Below are 15,867 nucleotides of genomic sequence, written 5' to 3' on the forward strand. Positions count from 1 at the left end.
TATACCACAAGACAAGCAGAATTTACTTTAAGGACCTCAGAGTACAAACCTGCAGCTGAGTCTAACTCAGCATGAAGGGTTTGGCCCCAATCCAGGATCTGAACTATTGGGGGGGCTGATGCTCTCTTGTTTTTCTTCAAACATGGGTACGAGATGTCCCAGATATTCTGCGGACTTAGTGCCTCGGGGTTACAAAATAGAATTCAAACCTTTCCTCCCATAAGCAGGTTCCATCTCTGTTTTATCTGTGGACCAGATAAGATGTGATTTTTAATTGTTTTTGGAACCTTTTCTTCCCTGGGAGTGATAGTCCAGTTCTTGTAAGGGAACAGGGTCTAGGATTCTATTCATCCTGTTTGTGGTTCCCGAAATAGTGGGTGTGTCTCAACTAGTTTTTCTCAGAGTACCATCCTTCAAAATGGAAACCTTTGGTTACATTCTTCCTTTGGTCTAAGAGGGTTAGTTCATGATGACATATATATACCTGGAGGACGTGTATCTTTAAGTTCCTGAGATTTGTCCTTCTGTCAAACACTTTCAGTTTGGCGCCCCTTCCTGGATGACACATTGGTTCAGCGCCATCCTTTAAACAAGCAAACTCTCATACAGGGATCTTGTTGTCTTTTCTTTGTTTCCATGGATGGGAAGTGAATATGAAAATGAGTTCCCTTGTTCCAACTACAGGGGTAGTTTTCTTAGGGACCATAATAGTTTCCTTATCTCTGAACTTTTTTCTGACAAGAGGTCAGAAAATCAAGGATTCTTTCATCTTGCCTCTTTCTACAGTTTACTGTTAGGCCTTCAGTGGATTAATGTATGGAGGTAATTGGTCTGATGGTCTCTTTGTTGGACATCGTCCCTTTGCTCGATTCCATCCGAGAGTTCTGTTGTTATGCATGTTCAGATAGTAGAATGGGAATCATGTGAATCTGTCTTGGAGGATAGATTTTCTCAGAAGAATCTGTTTCAGGAGACCTTCCTAAGTGATGGTGCCCACGGTCGCCAGCCTGTTGGGCTAAGGACTATGGACTTGGGAGGAGTCTGTTTTCCCTATTTCCATCTTGGAGTTTAGAGTGATCTGCAATGTTCTGATGGCTTGGCCTCAATTGTCCTTAGCCCGGGTTTATCAGGTTCTAGTTGGACTATTTCACCTCAGTGGTTTACATCAACCACCTGGGAGGAACCTGGAGTTCCTTAGCCATGATTGGGGTGACGTAATCAGTGGGCGGATGCTCACAATTCCTGTATATCTTCTATTCCCATTCCAGGAGTGAATACTGGGAGCGGACTTTTTGAGAAGTCGGACTTTTTATCCCGGGGAGTAGGCGCTCTTTCCGGAGGTTTCTCAAGATTAACTCTCAACTGGGGGGTGCTGGAGTCGGATCAGTTGGCAGTACGCCTAGCTTCCTAGGTACATTTAAAGATCTGGAGATCAGCAGGCTGTCCTGATATGCAGACCTTGTGGAGATGCAATCTCTTCCACCTTGAAGGTTGTTCCTGAGGAAGGACCTTCTGATTCAGGGTCCATTCCTTCATCCAAACTTTTTCTCTAAAGCTCTCTGTTTGGAGTTTTGAATGCTTAGTTTTGTCTATGTAGGGTTTTTCTCCATTGGTCATTGTGACCTTGATTAAGGCTTGCACGCCTGTTACTGGTTATTTTTACCATAAGGTATGGCGTAAATACCTTTTATTGGTGTAAATCCAAGGGCTACTCTTGGAAGTAGGATCAGGATTCCTAGGACTTTGTCCTTTCTCCACGTAGGTCTGGAGAAGGGTTTGTCCGTCAATTTTCTGAAGGGTCAGATTTCTGCATTATCTACTGTGTATTCTTTTTGTCAGGCCCTGGTTAGTATCAGGTCTGTGTTTTAGTCTGTTACTCCTATTGGAGCATTACCCTTGTTTTTAAGGTTTTGCAACAGGTTTAGTTTGAGCCATTGCATTCCATAAATATTTAGTTTTTATCTTGGAAGGCTTTCTTTCTTTTTGCTATCTCTAATGCTCAGAGAGTTTCGGAACTCTTGGCTTGCAGTGTGATTCACCTTATTTTCTTTCAGATAAAGCGGTTCTTCGCCCTAAGTGGTTTTGAACAGAAATTTTATTTGGGTACTTGTTATTCCTTCTCTATGTTCTCTTCCTTATTCTTATAAGGAATGTTTGTGCACGGCTTGGATGTTGTGCGTGCTTTTAATATTTTTTCTACTGGCAACTAGGATTTTCGCCAGTCTTCTGCCCTGTTTGTTTTTCTGGAAAGTGTAAAGCTAGAAAGCTCAATTGTTTTGCTTTTCAGACTGCTGGTCTGCAGTCTCCTGATAGTTATAGCTCATTTCACGAGGGCTGTCTTTTCATCTTGGTCTTTCAAAGATGAAGCTTTTGAACAGTTTTGCAAGGCTACACTTGGTCTTCTTGGCATACTTTTTCCAAATTTTATCAATTTGATACGTTTTGCTTTGGCTGAGGCTGCTTTTGAGAGAAAGGTTCTTCAAGTGGTGGTGCCTTCTGTTTAGGTCTGCCTGTCTTGTTATCCCTCCCTAGTCATCTGTGTCCTCTAGCTTGGGTATTGGTTCCCAATAGTAATTGATGACGTTGTGGACTCACCATATCTTGATTACCTGATGAATTTTATTTATTTCCGGATATGGCGAGTCCACGACCCCACCCGTTTTTACTAAACGTCAGATACCACTCTACACCTTTGTATTGTTCATTTTTCCATTCCCTTTGGTTTCGAATGACTGGGGTTTGTGGGAAGGGAAGTGATACTTAACAGCTTTGCTGTGGTGCTCTTTGTCTCCTCCTGCTGGCCAGGAGTAATATTCCCACTAGTAATTGATGACGTCGTGGACTCATCATATCCGTAAAGAAATAAATTTATCAGGTAAGCATAAATTTTGTTTTTTTCTCACTATAGCTTATACATTGTTTACATTTGTTTTAAGGTGCTTTTTTGTAATGATTTTTGTAATTTCCCATGGGAGTAAGATTTATTAAAAAAAAAAAAAATAGATTTAATGATGTAGAAAGAAACACTTTAAAACGATGTTTTTTATTTACAAGATGTGTGTAATCAGGAATTTAACTTTATTCTATTTATATGTTTCATGCCATCTGTAACCTATATATATATATATATATATAAAAAAAAAACATTCTTGGGTGGGGGTGGGGGGAAATAGTGTGCAGCAATGCAAGAGGCATCTCATTTGTTTCAAATGAAGGTCGCAATTGTAACCTTTTTTTTTCTCTTTAATGACTTGTGAGTACATTTTAGGTATTCCTTTAGTCAAAACACAAATCTATACTGAATAAACCATCTACAAAGGCCAGTCCTTTAGCAAAGCCGAAGACATTACTTATGCTTGCTGAACCAGTTACAGCTCTCCCCACTACATCTCCTGACATCTGTACATAACATTTACAAGGGTGTGTGTTATAGATTGGGAGAGCTAGAGCAATAGATCAGAATGAGTTGTTTTTTTCATTAAAGTTTCACATAATGTTTTCACCTTAAAGTGAATGTAAATTTTGATACTAAAGTGCTCGGTTTTTAAAACTTTGATTAAAAACAGGGGCACTTTAATTCATCAAAATTTACATTTCACTCCTGTTGTGAAAAAAAACTTACCTTTAAATCTTCAAAGCAGCTCCAGCTTCCTCCACCCGTTTCAAAGCCTCTTCCTGGGTCTAAAATGAGGCATCCGGCTTCCTCCAATCACAGCGTTGAATCAGACACCGATTCCCCCAGGGGGAAGCTGTGATTGGAGGATGACCTATCAATCATTTCCGACATCAGAAATGGCTTGTGAGACCAGAGGAAGCTGGTGCTGCTGTGAAGATTAAAAGGTAAGTTTTTTTTTTTTTTTTTTCTTCTCAACAGGAGTGAAATGTAAATTTTGATGCATTCAAGTGCCCTTGTTTTTAATCGAAGTTTTAAAAACTGGGCACTTTAGCATCAAAATTTACATTCACTTTAACAGTTTGGTTGATGTGCAGTCCTATTCAAAATGCTGCAAACTATCTACACTGCTAATTTATTTTGGAAAGTGGAGTGTCAATTAAAATATCTGGGGTGCGCTGCCGCCACTCTCTCCACATGCTTTAGACTGTATAGTTATGTTATGTATAGCGGTTTAAATATTTTAGTTCTACTGTGTGTATCACGGGTCATACTACTCTGTAATTGAAAGTGTTTATTATGCATCATGCAAAATGTAAACCTACTATTTGTACCAAGTTGTAAAAAGTCAAAATGAGATGCTATAATAACACTTTATATGTCACTTCAGGTAAACACTCGCAACATGCACTCTTCAAGTGATGATGAAGAGAATGATTTAAAAGAATTCAGTTTTCCCCAGGAGGCTGTTCTCCAGCAGGTATTGGAATTTTTTTATCTGACTCATTTTAGCATTGTATTTAATTTTTAGCTTTTCACAAACATTTGTATACAAAATCACATTTATCATGATTTTAATTACATTTTTAAGATAAATTGACATGTTTTAAAATTGAGTGTTACATTCTATGCATGTTATTAATAAATCACGAGATACCATATTTTTCCGTTTGAATATATAACGGGAAGAAAACAGATTTAGTAGATTATTTTTATTAAAAGCTGATGTGTATTGATGACTTCTAAGCTTGTTTTTAACGTTTATGGGGCATATTGATTGTTTTTTATTATGCAACAATTACCCTTAAAGTATTATTACTATTTCTCTTATAAAGTGTATCCAGTCCACGGATCATCCATTACTTGTGGGATATTCTCCTTCCCAACAGGAAGTTGCAAGAGGATCACCCACAGCAGAGCTGCTATATAGCTCCTCCCCTAACTGTCATATCCAGTCATTCTCTTGCAAGCCTCAACCAAGATGGAGGTCGTAAGAGGAGTGTGGTGTTTTATACCTAGTTTATTCTTCAATCAAAAGTTTGTTATTTTTAAATGGTACCGGAGTGTACTGTTTATCTCAGGCAGTATTTAGAAGAAGAATCTGCCAGCGTTTTCTATGATCTTAGCAGAAGTAACTAAGATCCATGGCTGTTCTCACATATTCTGAGGAGTGAGGTAACTTCAGAGAGGGAATGGCGTGCAGGTTTTCCTGCAATAAGGTATGTGCAGTTAATATATTTCTAGGGATGGAATTTGCTAGAAAATGCTGCTGATACTGAACTAATGTAAGTAAAGCCTTAAATGCAGTGAGAGCTACTGGTATCAGGCTTATTAATAGAGATACATACTCTTATAAAAATGTAATATAAAACGTTTGCTGGCATGTTTAATCGTTTTTATATATGTTTGGTGATAAAACTTATTGGGGCCTAGTTTTTTTCCACATGGCTGGCTTGAATTCTGCCTAGTAACAGTTTCCTGACTTTCCACTGTTGTAATATGAGTGAGAGGGTTTTTTTTTGTGCAGCAAAAATTACAGACACAGACATCCAGCTTCTTCCTGCATGATCCAGGATATCTCTGGAGGGCTCAAAAGGCTTCAAAGTCGTTTTTGAGGGAGGTAACAAGCCACAGTAGAGCTGTGGCAGTTGTTGTGACTATTTAAAAAAACAACAACAAAAAAACAAAACGTTTTTGTCAGTTATTATTCTGTGTTTGGTATTAAGGGGTTAATCATCCATTTGCAAGTGGGTGCAATGCTCTGTTAACTTGTTACATACACTGTAAACATTTTGTTAGTGTAACTGCCTTTTTTCACTGTTATTTCAAATTTTGGCAAAAATTTGTGTTTCTTAAAGGTGCAGTAACGTTTTTTATATTGCTTGTAAACTTGTTTAAAGTGTTTTCCAAGCTTGCTAGTCTCATTGCTAGTCTGTTTAAACATGTCTGACACAGAGGAAACAACTTGTTCATTATGTTTGAAAGCCATGGTGGAGCCCCATAGGAGAATGTGTACTAAATGTATTGATTTCACCTTAAACAGTAAAGATCAGTCTTTAACTATAAAAGAAATATCACCAGAAGATTCTGACAAGGGGGAAGTTATGCCGAATAACTCTCCCCACGTGTCAGACCCTTCGCCTCCCGCTCAGGGGATGCACGCTAATATGGCGCCAATTGCATCAGGGACGCCCATAGCGATTACCTTGCAGGACATGGCTGCAATCATGAATAATACCCTGTCAGAGGTATTATCCAGGTTGCCTGAATTAAGAGGCAAGCGCGATTGCTCTGGGGTTAGGAGAAATACAGAGCGCGCAGATGCTGTAAGGGCCATGTCTGATACTGCGTCACAATATGCAGATCATGAGGACGGAGAGCTTCAGTCTGTGGGTGACGTCTCTGATTCGGGGAAACCTGATTCAGAGATTTCTAATTTTAAATTTAAGCTTGAGAACCTCCGTGTATTGCTTGGGGAGGTATTAGCTACTCTGAATGACTAACACAGTTGCAGTACCAGAGAAATTGTGTAGGCTGGATAAATACTATGCGGTGCCGGTGTGTACTGATGTTTTTCCTATACCTAAAAGGCTTACAGAAATTATTAGCAAGGAGTGGGATAGACCGGGTGTGCCTTTTTCCCCACCTCCTATATTTAGAAAAATGTTTCCAATAGACGCCACTACACGGGACTTATGGCAGACGGTCCCTAAGGTGGAGGGAGCAGTCTCTACTTTAGCAAAGCTTACCACTATCCCGGTTGAGGACAGATGTGCTTTTTCAGATCCAATGGATAAAAAATTGGAGGGTTACCTTAAGAAAATGTTTATTCAACAAGGTTTTATTTTACAGCCCCTTGCATGCATAGCGCCTGTCACGGCCGCGGCGGCATTCTGGTTTGAGGCCCTGGAAGAGGCCATCCATACAGCTCCATTGACTGAAATTATTGACAAGCTTAGAACACTTAAGCTAGCTAACTCATTTGTTTCTGATGCCATTGTCATTTGACTAAACTAACGGCTAAGAATTCCGGATTCGCCATCCAGGCGCGTAGGGCGCTATGGCTTAAATCCTGGTCAGCTGACGTGACTTCGAAGTCTAAATTACTCAACATTCCTTTCAAGGGGCAGACCTTATTCGGGCCTGGTTTGAAGGAAATTATTGCTGACATTACTGGAGGTAAGGGTCATACCCTTCCTCAGGACAGGGCCAAAGCAAAGGCCAAACAGTCTAATTTTCGTGCCTTTCGAAATTTCAAGGCAGGTGCAGCATCAACTTCCTCCGCTTCAAAGCAAGAGGGAACTTTTGCTCAATCTAAGCAGGCCTGGAAACCTAACCAGTCCTGGAACAAAGGCAAGCAGGCCAGAAAGTCTGCTGCTGCCTCTAAGACAGCATGAAGGAACGGCCCCCTATCCGGCGACGGATCTAGTAGGGGGCAGACTTTCTCTCTTGGCCCAGGCATGGGCAAGAGATGTTCAAGATCATATCTCAGGGATATCTTCTGGACTTCAAAGCTTCCCCTCCACAAGGGAGATTTCATCTTTCAAGGCTATCTGCAAATCAGATAAAGAAAGAGGCATTCCTACGTTGTGTGCAAGACCTCCTAATTATGGGAGTGATCCATCCAGTTCCGCAGACGGAACAAGGACAGGTTTTTTTTATTCAAATCTGTTTGTGGTTCCCAAAAAAGAGGGAACCTTCAGACCAATTTTGGATCTAAAGATCTTAAACAAATTCCTCAGAGTTCCATCTTTCAAAATGGAAACTATTCGGACCATCCTACCCATGATCCAAGAGGGTCAGTACATGACCACAGTGGACCTAAAGGATGTCTACCTTCACATACCAATTCACAAAGACCATCATCGGTTTCTAAGGTTTGCCTTTCTAGACAGGCATTACCAATTTGTAGCTCTTCCCTTCGGGTTGGCTACAGCCCCGAGAATCTTTACAAAGGTTCTGGGCTCACTTCTGGCAGTTCTAAGACCGCGAGGCATAGCGGTAGCTCCGTATCTAGACGACATCCTGATACAGGCGTCAAACTTTCAAGTTGCCAAGTCTCATACAGAGATAGTTCTGGCATTTCTGAGGTCGCAGGGTGGAAAGTGAACGAGGAAAAGTTATCTATCCCCACTCACAAGAGTCTCCTTCTTAGGGACTCTTATAGATTCTGTAGAAATGAAAATTTACCTGACGGAGTCCAGGTTATCAAAACTTCTAAATGCTTGCCGTGTTCTTCACTCCATTCCGCGCCCTTTGGTGGCTCAGTGTATCGAGGTAATCGGCTTAATGGTAGCGGCAATGGACATAGTGCCATTTGCGCGCCTACATCTCAGACCGCTGCAATTATGCATGCTGAGTCAGTGGAATGGGGATTACACAGATTTGTCCCCTCTGCTAAATCTGGGTCAAGAGACCAGAGATTCTCTTCTCTGGTGGTTGTCTCGGGTCCACCTGTCCAAGGGTATGACCTTTCGCAGGCCAGATTGGACAATTGTAACAACAGATGCCAGCCTTCTAGGTTGGGGTGCAGTCTGGAACTCCCTGAAGGCACAGGGATCGTGGACTCAGGAGGAGAAACTCCTTCCAATAAATATTCTGGAGTTAAGAGCGATATTCAATGCTCTTCTGGCTTGGCCTCAGTTAGCAACACTGAGGTTCATCAGATTTCAGTCAGACAACATCACGACTGTGGCTTACATCAACCATCAAGGGGGAACCAGGAGTTCCCTAGCGATATTAGAAGTTTCAAAAATAATTCGCTGGGCAGAGTCCCACTCTTGCCACCTGTCAGCAATCCATATCCCAGGCGTGGAGAACTGGGAGGCGGATTTTCTAAGTCGTCAGACTTTCCATCCGGGGGAGTGGGAACTCCATCCGGAGGTGTTTGCTCAATTGATTCATCGTTGGGGCAAACCAGAGTTGGATCTCATGGCGTCTCGCCAGAACGCCAAGCTCCCTTGTTACGGATCCAGGTCCAGGGACCCAGAAGCGACGCTGATAGATGCTCTAGCAGCGCCTTGGTTCTTCAACCTGGCTTATGTGTTTCCACCGTTTCCTCTGCTCCCTCGACTGACTGCCAAAATCAAACAGGAGAGAGCATTGGTGATTCTGATAGCACCTGCGTGGCCACGCAGGACTTGGTATGCAGACCTAGTGGACATGTCATCCTTTCCACCATGGACTCTGCCTCTAAGACAGGACCTTCTGATACAAGGTCCTTTCAATCATCCAAATCTAATTTCTCTGAGACTGACTGCATGGAGATTGAACGCTTGATTCTATCAAAGCGTGGCTTCTCTGAGTCAGTCATTGTTACCTTAATACAGGCACGAAAGCCTGTTACCAGGAAAATCTACCACAAGATATGGAGTAAATATCCTTATTGGTGTGAATCCAAGAATTACTCATGGAGTAAGGTTAGGATTCCTAGAATATTGTCTTTTCTCCAAGAGGGCTTGGACAAAGGATTATCAGCTAGTTCCTTAAAGGGACAGATTTCTGCTCTGTCTATTCTTTTGCACAAGCGTCTGGCAGAGGTTCCAGACGTTCAGGCATTTTGCCAGGCTTTGGTTAGAATTAAGCCTGTGTTTAAACCTGTTGCTCCTCTGTGGAGCTTAAACTTGGTTCTTAAAGTTCTTCAAGGAGTTCCGTTTGAACCCCTTCATTCCATTGATATTAAACTTTTATCTTGGAAAGTTCTGTTTTTGATGGCTATTTCCTCGGCTCGGAGAGTCTCTGAGCTATCTGCCTTACAATGTGATTCTCCTTATCTGATTTTTCGGGCAGATAAGGTAGTTCTGCGTACCAAACCTGGGTTTTTACCTAAGGTGGTTTCTAACAAGAATATCAATCAAGAGATTGTTGTTCCATCATTGTGTCCTAATCCTTCTTCAAAGAAGGAACGTCTTTTACATAATCTGGACGTAGTCCGTGCCTTGAAGTTTTACTTACAAGTTACTAAGGATTTTCGTCAAACATCTTCCCTGTTTGTCGTTTACTCTGGACAGAGGAGAGGTCAAAAAGCTTCGGCAACCTCTCTGTCCTTTTGGCTTCGGAGCGTAATACGCCTAGCCTATGAGACTGCTGGACAGCAGCTCCCTGAAAGGATTACAGCTCATTCTACTAGAGCTGTGGCTTCCACATGGGCCTCAAAAATGAGGCCTCTGTTGAACAGATTTGCAAGGCTGCGACTTGGTCTTCGCTTCACACTTTTTCAAAAATTTACAAATTTGATACTTTTGCTTCTTCGGAGGCTGTTTTTGGGAGAAAGGTTCTTCAGGCAGTGGTTCCTTCCGCTTAATCCTGCCTTGTCCCTCCCATCATCCGTGTACTTTAGCTTTGGTATTGGTATCCCACAAGTAATGGATGATCCGTGGACTGGATACACTTAACAAGAGAAAACATAATTTATGCTTACCTGATAAATTTATTTCTCTTGTAGTGTATCCAGTCCACGGCCCGCCCTGTCCTTTTAAGGCAGGTCTAAATTTTAATTAAACTACAGTCACCACTGCACCCTATGGTTTCTCCTTTCTCTGTTTGTTTTCGGTCGAATGACTGGATATGACAGTTAGGGGAGGAGCTATATAGCAGCTCTGCTGTGGGTGATCCTCTTGCAACTTCCTGTTGGGAAGGAGAATATCCCACAAGTAATGGATGATCCATGGACTGGATACACTACAAGAGAAATAAATTTATCAGGTAAGCATAAATTGTTTTTTCTCACATTCATTGAGACAACACATGCAACAGAAGTATCTCCATGCATAGGTCATTGGCTGCCGTGCTCTTTTTTTTTTTCCCTTCATTTACAAATATCCTCTTCTGCCAGCCTGCCCCAACTCTACATGTTAAGAGACGATTATTGAAGCTAAATCTTTTATTACATTTTTTATTTATATAAACGTATGTAAACAAGTGTTTTTATTTTGTAAAAAGTCATGTTTTAGTAGAATTCTGTAACGTTTCATGCCATATGCAAATTCTGTTTACATTTTCAAAATTACATTTCTTCTGAGCCTTCAAACTTTACGATTTTTTAAAAAGATTTTTTTTTAAATATGGAATAAGCTGTCCCCCCCCCCCATAGATTAGATAATATTGGAATGCTTTTTTTAAAATATTTAGGAACCGTGTAATGAACACGGCAAATGGAATACATACTATGCATTTTAAGCATTTTTTTAAAAAAAAAAAACCAATTGTTTTTTACTTAAGTATGTTCCTTGTAGTTTTCATACTAGACTGAATAATTTTAATTTTTTGAGTGAATAATTTGACATTTGTGTTTTGTTTCTTCTTCAGGCTTTTGTTGATTATCAGATGCAGCAAATGACATCTGCTTTTATTGATCATTTTGGATTCAATGACGAAGAATTTGGAGAACAGGAGGAGAGTGTCAAGTTAGTATGTTTTAAAGTGTTAATAGTTATTGTACTAACATAAATCTCTTTGGTGCATGGAGGAAATAAAGATTTATTTAACTTACTCATTTTACCCAGATTTAGCTACAAGAATCTTAGACATGGAGTATGAAGATTATATTAAAATAAACCATTACCAATTTATCCCCTCTCTTGCATTTTTTATTTGATTTTTTTGTAACCCTATTTACTTATTTTTAACAGAGCTGGAATCCATACGTTTTAACAGTCTTACCTATAGGGACCACTGGTGTCATGGGAAGAGAGTATGTTTTAGGTTCTTCTCTTAATAGCTCGCCCACAGAGGCGTAAAAATTTAATCAATCTTTAAGTTAAAGAATTATGGGTCAGTTTAAAGTTTTACTACTTCTTGAATTAGGTAGAAAACTTCCAGAAGTTTTAGGATGACTCCCACTTCCTGCCAATATGAATTTTCTTTATACTTGTTCAGTAGGCTTAGCTGTAACACTTTTTTTTTTGTGTGTGAAGATTTGATCCCTCTGTAAACGGCATGCTTCTGCTGCAAAGATCTAGCTATCAGTTATCAGGCAGCCTCTAACCATTAGGCCCCATCATATAAGTTTTCCCTAAGTTTTTTTCTTCTTCTTGCACTTTATCGGAGTACGAATTTGTTGTCTTTGGTTAAAAAAAAAAAAAAAAAGTCTTCCTGTCTATGCAGGTAATTTTTTATATTTGCTCTATATATGTTTGGGGAAAAAAAAATAAAAAAAAAAATATATATATATATATCCTTCTAAATACAAGGAGAGTCGACAGCTGCATTTATTACTTTTGGGAAAATACAGAACCTGGCCACCAGGAGGAGGCAAAGACACCTCAGCCAAAGGCCCATTAACCTCCCCCACTATCCTCATCCCCCAGTCATTCTTTGCCTTTCGTCACAGGATGGCAGTGAAGTGTCAGAAGATACGGAGTAGTCTCTTATAGAGGTTAGTACTCTTCGAGATAGGACTGGAGTTTCAAGTAGTCAGCCTCTCAGTGAGAGCATTGATGAACGTTAGTCTGGAGATGCAGGGAGAGTCTTTCTGCAAAACCATCCAGACTCATAATAACAACTCTATAAGCAATCAGCGTTGACGAGTTTTGCTGCCTGCTTTTCTGCACTCAAGTCCATGTCAGAAGCATTGCTATAATCTGTCAAACTTGAAGGACTGTGTTGCTGTTCCACGGCATAGATTCCAGTAAGATCGTTTCAATTTTTTTTTACATGCTTATAACCTAATGAGAAGACAGGGTCTCAGTGGGACTCCTTTATCTTTATGGAATCAAGGGTTAATATCTCCGGAGGGGGGTTATTGAACAGTGGGGGCTTTTAATCATGTTTATGTGATTTTGACTGCTTATGTGTATGGTTCTTTGGGACTCATAGGCTTTGACGGAATGTACAGGTTATTTTCGATCTGCTCAGTTTTAGGGTCTTTCTAGCTTAGCTTAGTGGTTAGCATGCCTGGCTACGAAGCAGAAGGTTGAGGGATCGAATCCACCCATGGGGAGTGTATTTTTCCCTATCCGTGAAACACCTTTCGATCTACTGGGGCAGTTTGGCTTTTCTCTTCCATGGATGTGGGAGAGTGTCTTCTGGGTTTCCTTCTGTTTTTCTCTTTGAAGTCTTCGGTCTACTCAGAGGACCTGGTCTTCTGTGTTTCCCAGTTGGGTTTTTCTGAAGTAGATCCAATTTGCTGTCTCAGAGTTCAGCAGGGGGCCGAGGGACTATCCTTTGGTGTTTCCTTTGACAGATCTGTTTCTTTGGTGGGACTCGTTCTAGGTTCTCTGGGCGTTCATGCCTATCCTAGTATTATCCTTAGGGGATCATGGTCAGGGATTCTTACGTGCTGGGGGAGTTTTTCTTCCTTGTTCCCTTCGGTTATGTCACACATCTGGGTGATTCAGTCTGTCAGGGGTGGGCATCAGAGTTCCTGACTGCTCCTGTTTTTGTGCTACGACTCGTTCTCGTAGGAGGTCTCTCCATTTAGTGTGCTCCTTATTTTGGAGTTTAGACAGGGTCTTCATCCTCGATAGGTTGATGTTTCGTGAAAGGGGGTTTTTGGAAGGGTTTCAGTCCTTTCCTCAGCTTGTAGCTGGCCCCTCATTTACTTTTTTGGGTTGGCAACCTTTTCCCCCCTGGTTTGGTGGGGGTGTTGGCTCTTTGATATTTTTCTCTTGAGGTTCTCTGGACCTTTCAGGGTGTCCTGGAGAAAGGTTATTGGTAGGATGGCTAGTTCTTAGGCTGAGGGTTATCCTGGCTGTCTAACAGACGGGCGGTTATGGGTGGTTCATCTGTTGCTTCTGCCTGGATATGGAACAGTTCTAGTTACCAGTTTCTGTTCCGCGGCTGGCGGTCAGGCAATTGCGTTCAAATGTTGTCCGTCAAGACTTTACTCTTCTTGTATTGGTTTACATTGGTACTTTGTATCGATGCAGCAGATGTTCCTTGAATTTGTCTATTCCTTGACCTGTTATGTTTAGCCAGCTGTAGTAACCTGATGGTTTGCTTGGCTGTCTAGCAAGAGGAGGGTCCGTGGTTTGTAACCAGCTGCAGCTACCTGCACCTTGAATTTGTTCTCGCTAGTTTCTGGAATATCTCCAAGTTCTAGTATCTCCTGCAGTCGGGTAATCTGACTTCCTGGGTCTCCTTTCTAAGGAGACTTTTTTTTTTCGGGCTTTGCAAGGGGCTTCTTTTCCCTTTTTGGCTTGCATTGTACTTGGGTACTCTGTCTCTTTAGCATATTCTTTGTTCTGTGTTCTTCCTGTGGAAGGGTACGGTGTTGGGAGTTTGGTTGTTCCCCTTGTTGTGGTGGAGTGTTTCTTCACCTGACCTCATGGTTAGCGGGACTCTAGTCTCCTCAGAGGTTTGTGTGCTTTTTTTGGGATCAGCGATTTTGTGTGGTCTCTGATGTGGCATTTTACGGTCCTAATTGTTGGACAGTTACTTGGTCCTGATCCTTTTTGGGTCTCTTGCTGCTGTAGATGCAGTCTTCGGGAGTTGGGAAAATTTTCTCAGACTGTGGTGCCCGCAGATGGGCCCCATTCTTGTTCCCCCCTCGTTAAGATTCAGTGTCCTCTATAGCTTGGGTATTATTTTCCCAAAAGTAAGTAATGCATCTGCGGACTCTCCCTGTATTTAGAAGGAAAACAAAAATGATGACTTACCAGATAATTTCCTTTCCTTCGATACAGGGGAGAGTCCACAGCTCCCGCCCGTGCTCTCCGGAGGGCGGTCCTAAATTTATATTGTTTTTCTTCTGGCACTTTTTTCACCCTGATATTTCTCCTACTGTTCCTTGTTCCCTCGGCAGAATGACTGGGGGATGAGGGAAGTGGGGGGAGGTGTTTGGGATTTTGGCTGGGGTGTCTTTGCCTCCTCCTGGTGGCCAGGTTCTGCGTTTTGCCAAAAGTAATTAATGCAGCTGTGGACTCTCCCTGTATTGAAAAAAAGGAAATTATCTGGTAAGTCTTAATTTTTTTTTAATTAATTTGGCATTCTTAATTAATTGGGACAATAAGCAGTTGCTTGTATCAAAATGAATCCCAATTTATTTGCAAGATTCAAGGTGAGTTAGTTACATTCTAAATTCATTGGAAACAAAGAAGCAAAACATTTTTTAGAAACATTCATGATCTAAAATAATAATTCTCCTAATCACATTATATTATCATATTTATAACCTGAAACTATATCATTTGTAAGTTGAAGGAGCTGGGCATAATTTATCTCCTCATTCAATCCTCCTTGTTGAAGTTGGTCTAGATTGTATATAATTTCTGCTTTGAGGAGTATTTTATCAATTCATTCTAAACCCATGAATTGAAAATCTAGATCAATACTTCCATGACAATCCTAAATATTTCTAGCTATGCCACTATTTTTAGTATTAATACTTATATCTCTGCATTGTTCTTTAATATGTTTGAGTAGTTCCCTGTATGTTTTACCCAGATAGAACGTTGAGCATGACACTAGGTAGACCACCACTGTGCTTTTACAGTTAATATATCCTCATGTATAAAAATCATAATCGTTTGTTTAGTGGCTAAGCACTACCTTATGAGCAGCCACTTCACATTGAAGAAGTTTTCTGCAGTATAGACAATCACTCTCTTAATGCATATTGTGATTAGCAGCATCATGACTAGATTAGTTTTACCAAGGGTCCTAATTTAAATACTAAACAAAAAATGTTCTGTACGTTTGTGTCCATCCTCTATTAGATTTTATGGCTTTATCCACAGTTAAAAAGGTGCAATGTGTTGACCTTTCTGATTTTTGAGCACTATAACTCTTAACATTTTTCATAATGTTTAACATTATAAATTCTCAATTTTAATTCTGAGATTGTTCTTTCTCTTGTTAAGTGTGTTCAGTCCACGGGTCATCCATTACTTATGGGATATATTCTCCTTCCCAACAGGAAGTTGCAAGAGGATCACCCAAGCAGAGCTGCTATATAGCTCCTCCCCTCACATGTCATACCCAGTCATTCTCTTGCAACCCTCAACAAAGAAGGAGGTCGCGAGAGGAGTTGGAGT

General features: G+C 40.8%; 1 protein-coding gene across 2 annotated transcripts in view; it reads left to right on the forward strand.

Annotated features, from left to right (window-relative positions):
• The window catches only part of PPP6R1 (protein phosphatase 6 regulatory subunit 1), a 602,143-nt gene that overhangs the window by 366,760 nt on the left and 219,516 nt on the right, over positions 1-15,867 (forward strand). For both annotated transcript variants that reach the window (XM_053690700.1, XM_053690701.1), the window contains exons 14-15: positions 4,284-4,373; positions 11,201-11,298. In XM_053690700.1, the coding sequence (XP_053546675.1) occupies positions 4,284-4,373; positions 11,201-11,298 (188 nt within the window). The remainder of the gene's footprint in view (positions 1-4,283; positions 4,374-11,200; positions 11,299-15,867) is intronic.

The sequence above is a fragment of the Bombina bombina genome, chromosome 8 (assembly GCF_027579735.1).
Source record: "Bombina bombina isolate aBomBom1 chromosome 8, aBomBom1.pri, whole genome shotgun sequence".
Lineage (NCBI taxonomy): Eukaryota > Metazoa > Chordata > Amphibia > Anura > Bombinatoridae > Bombina > Bombina bombina.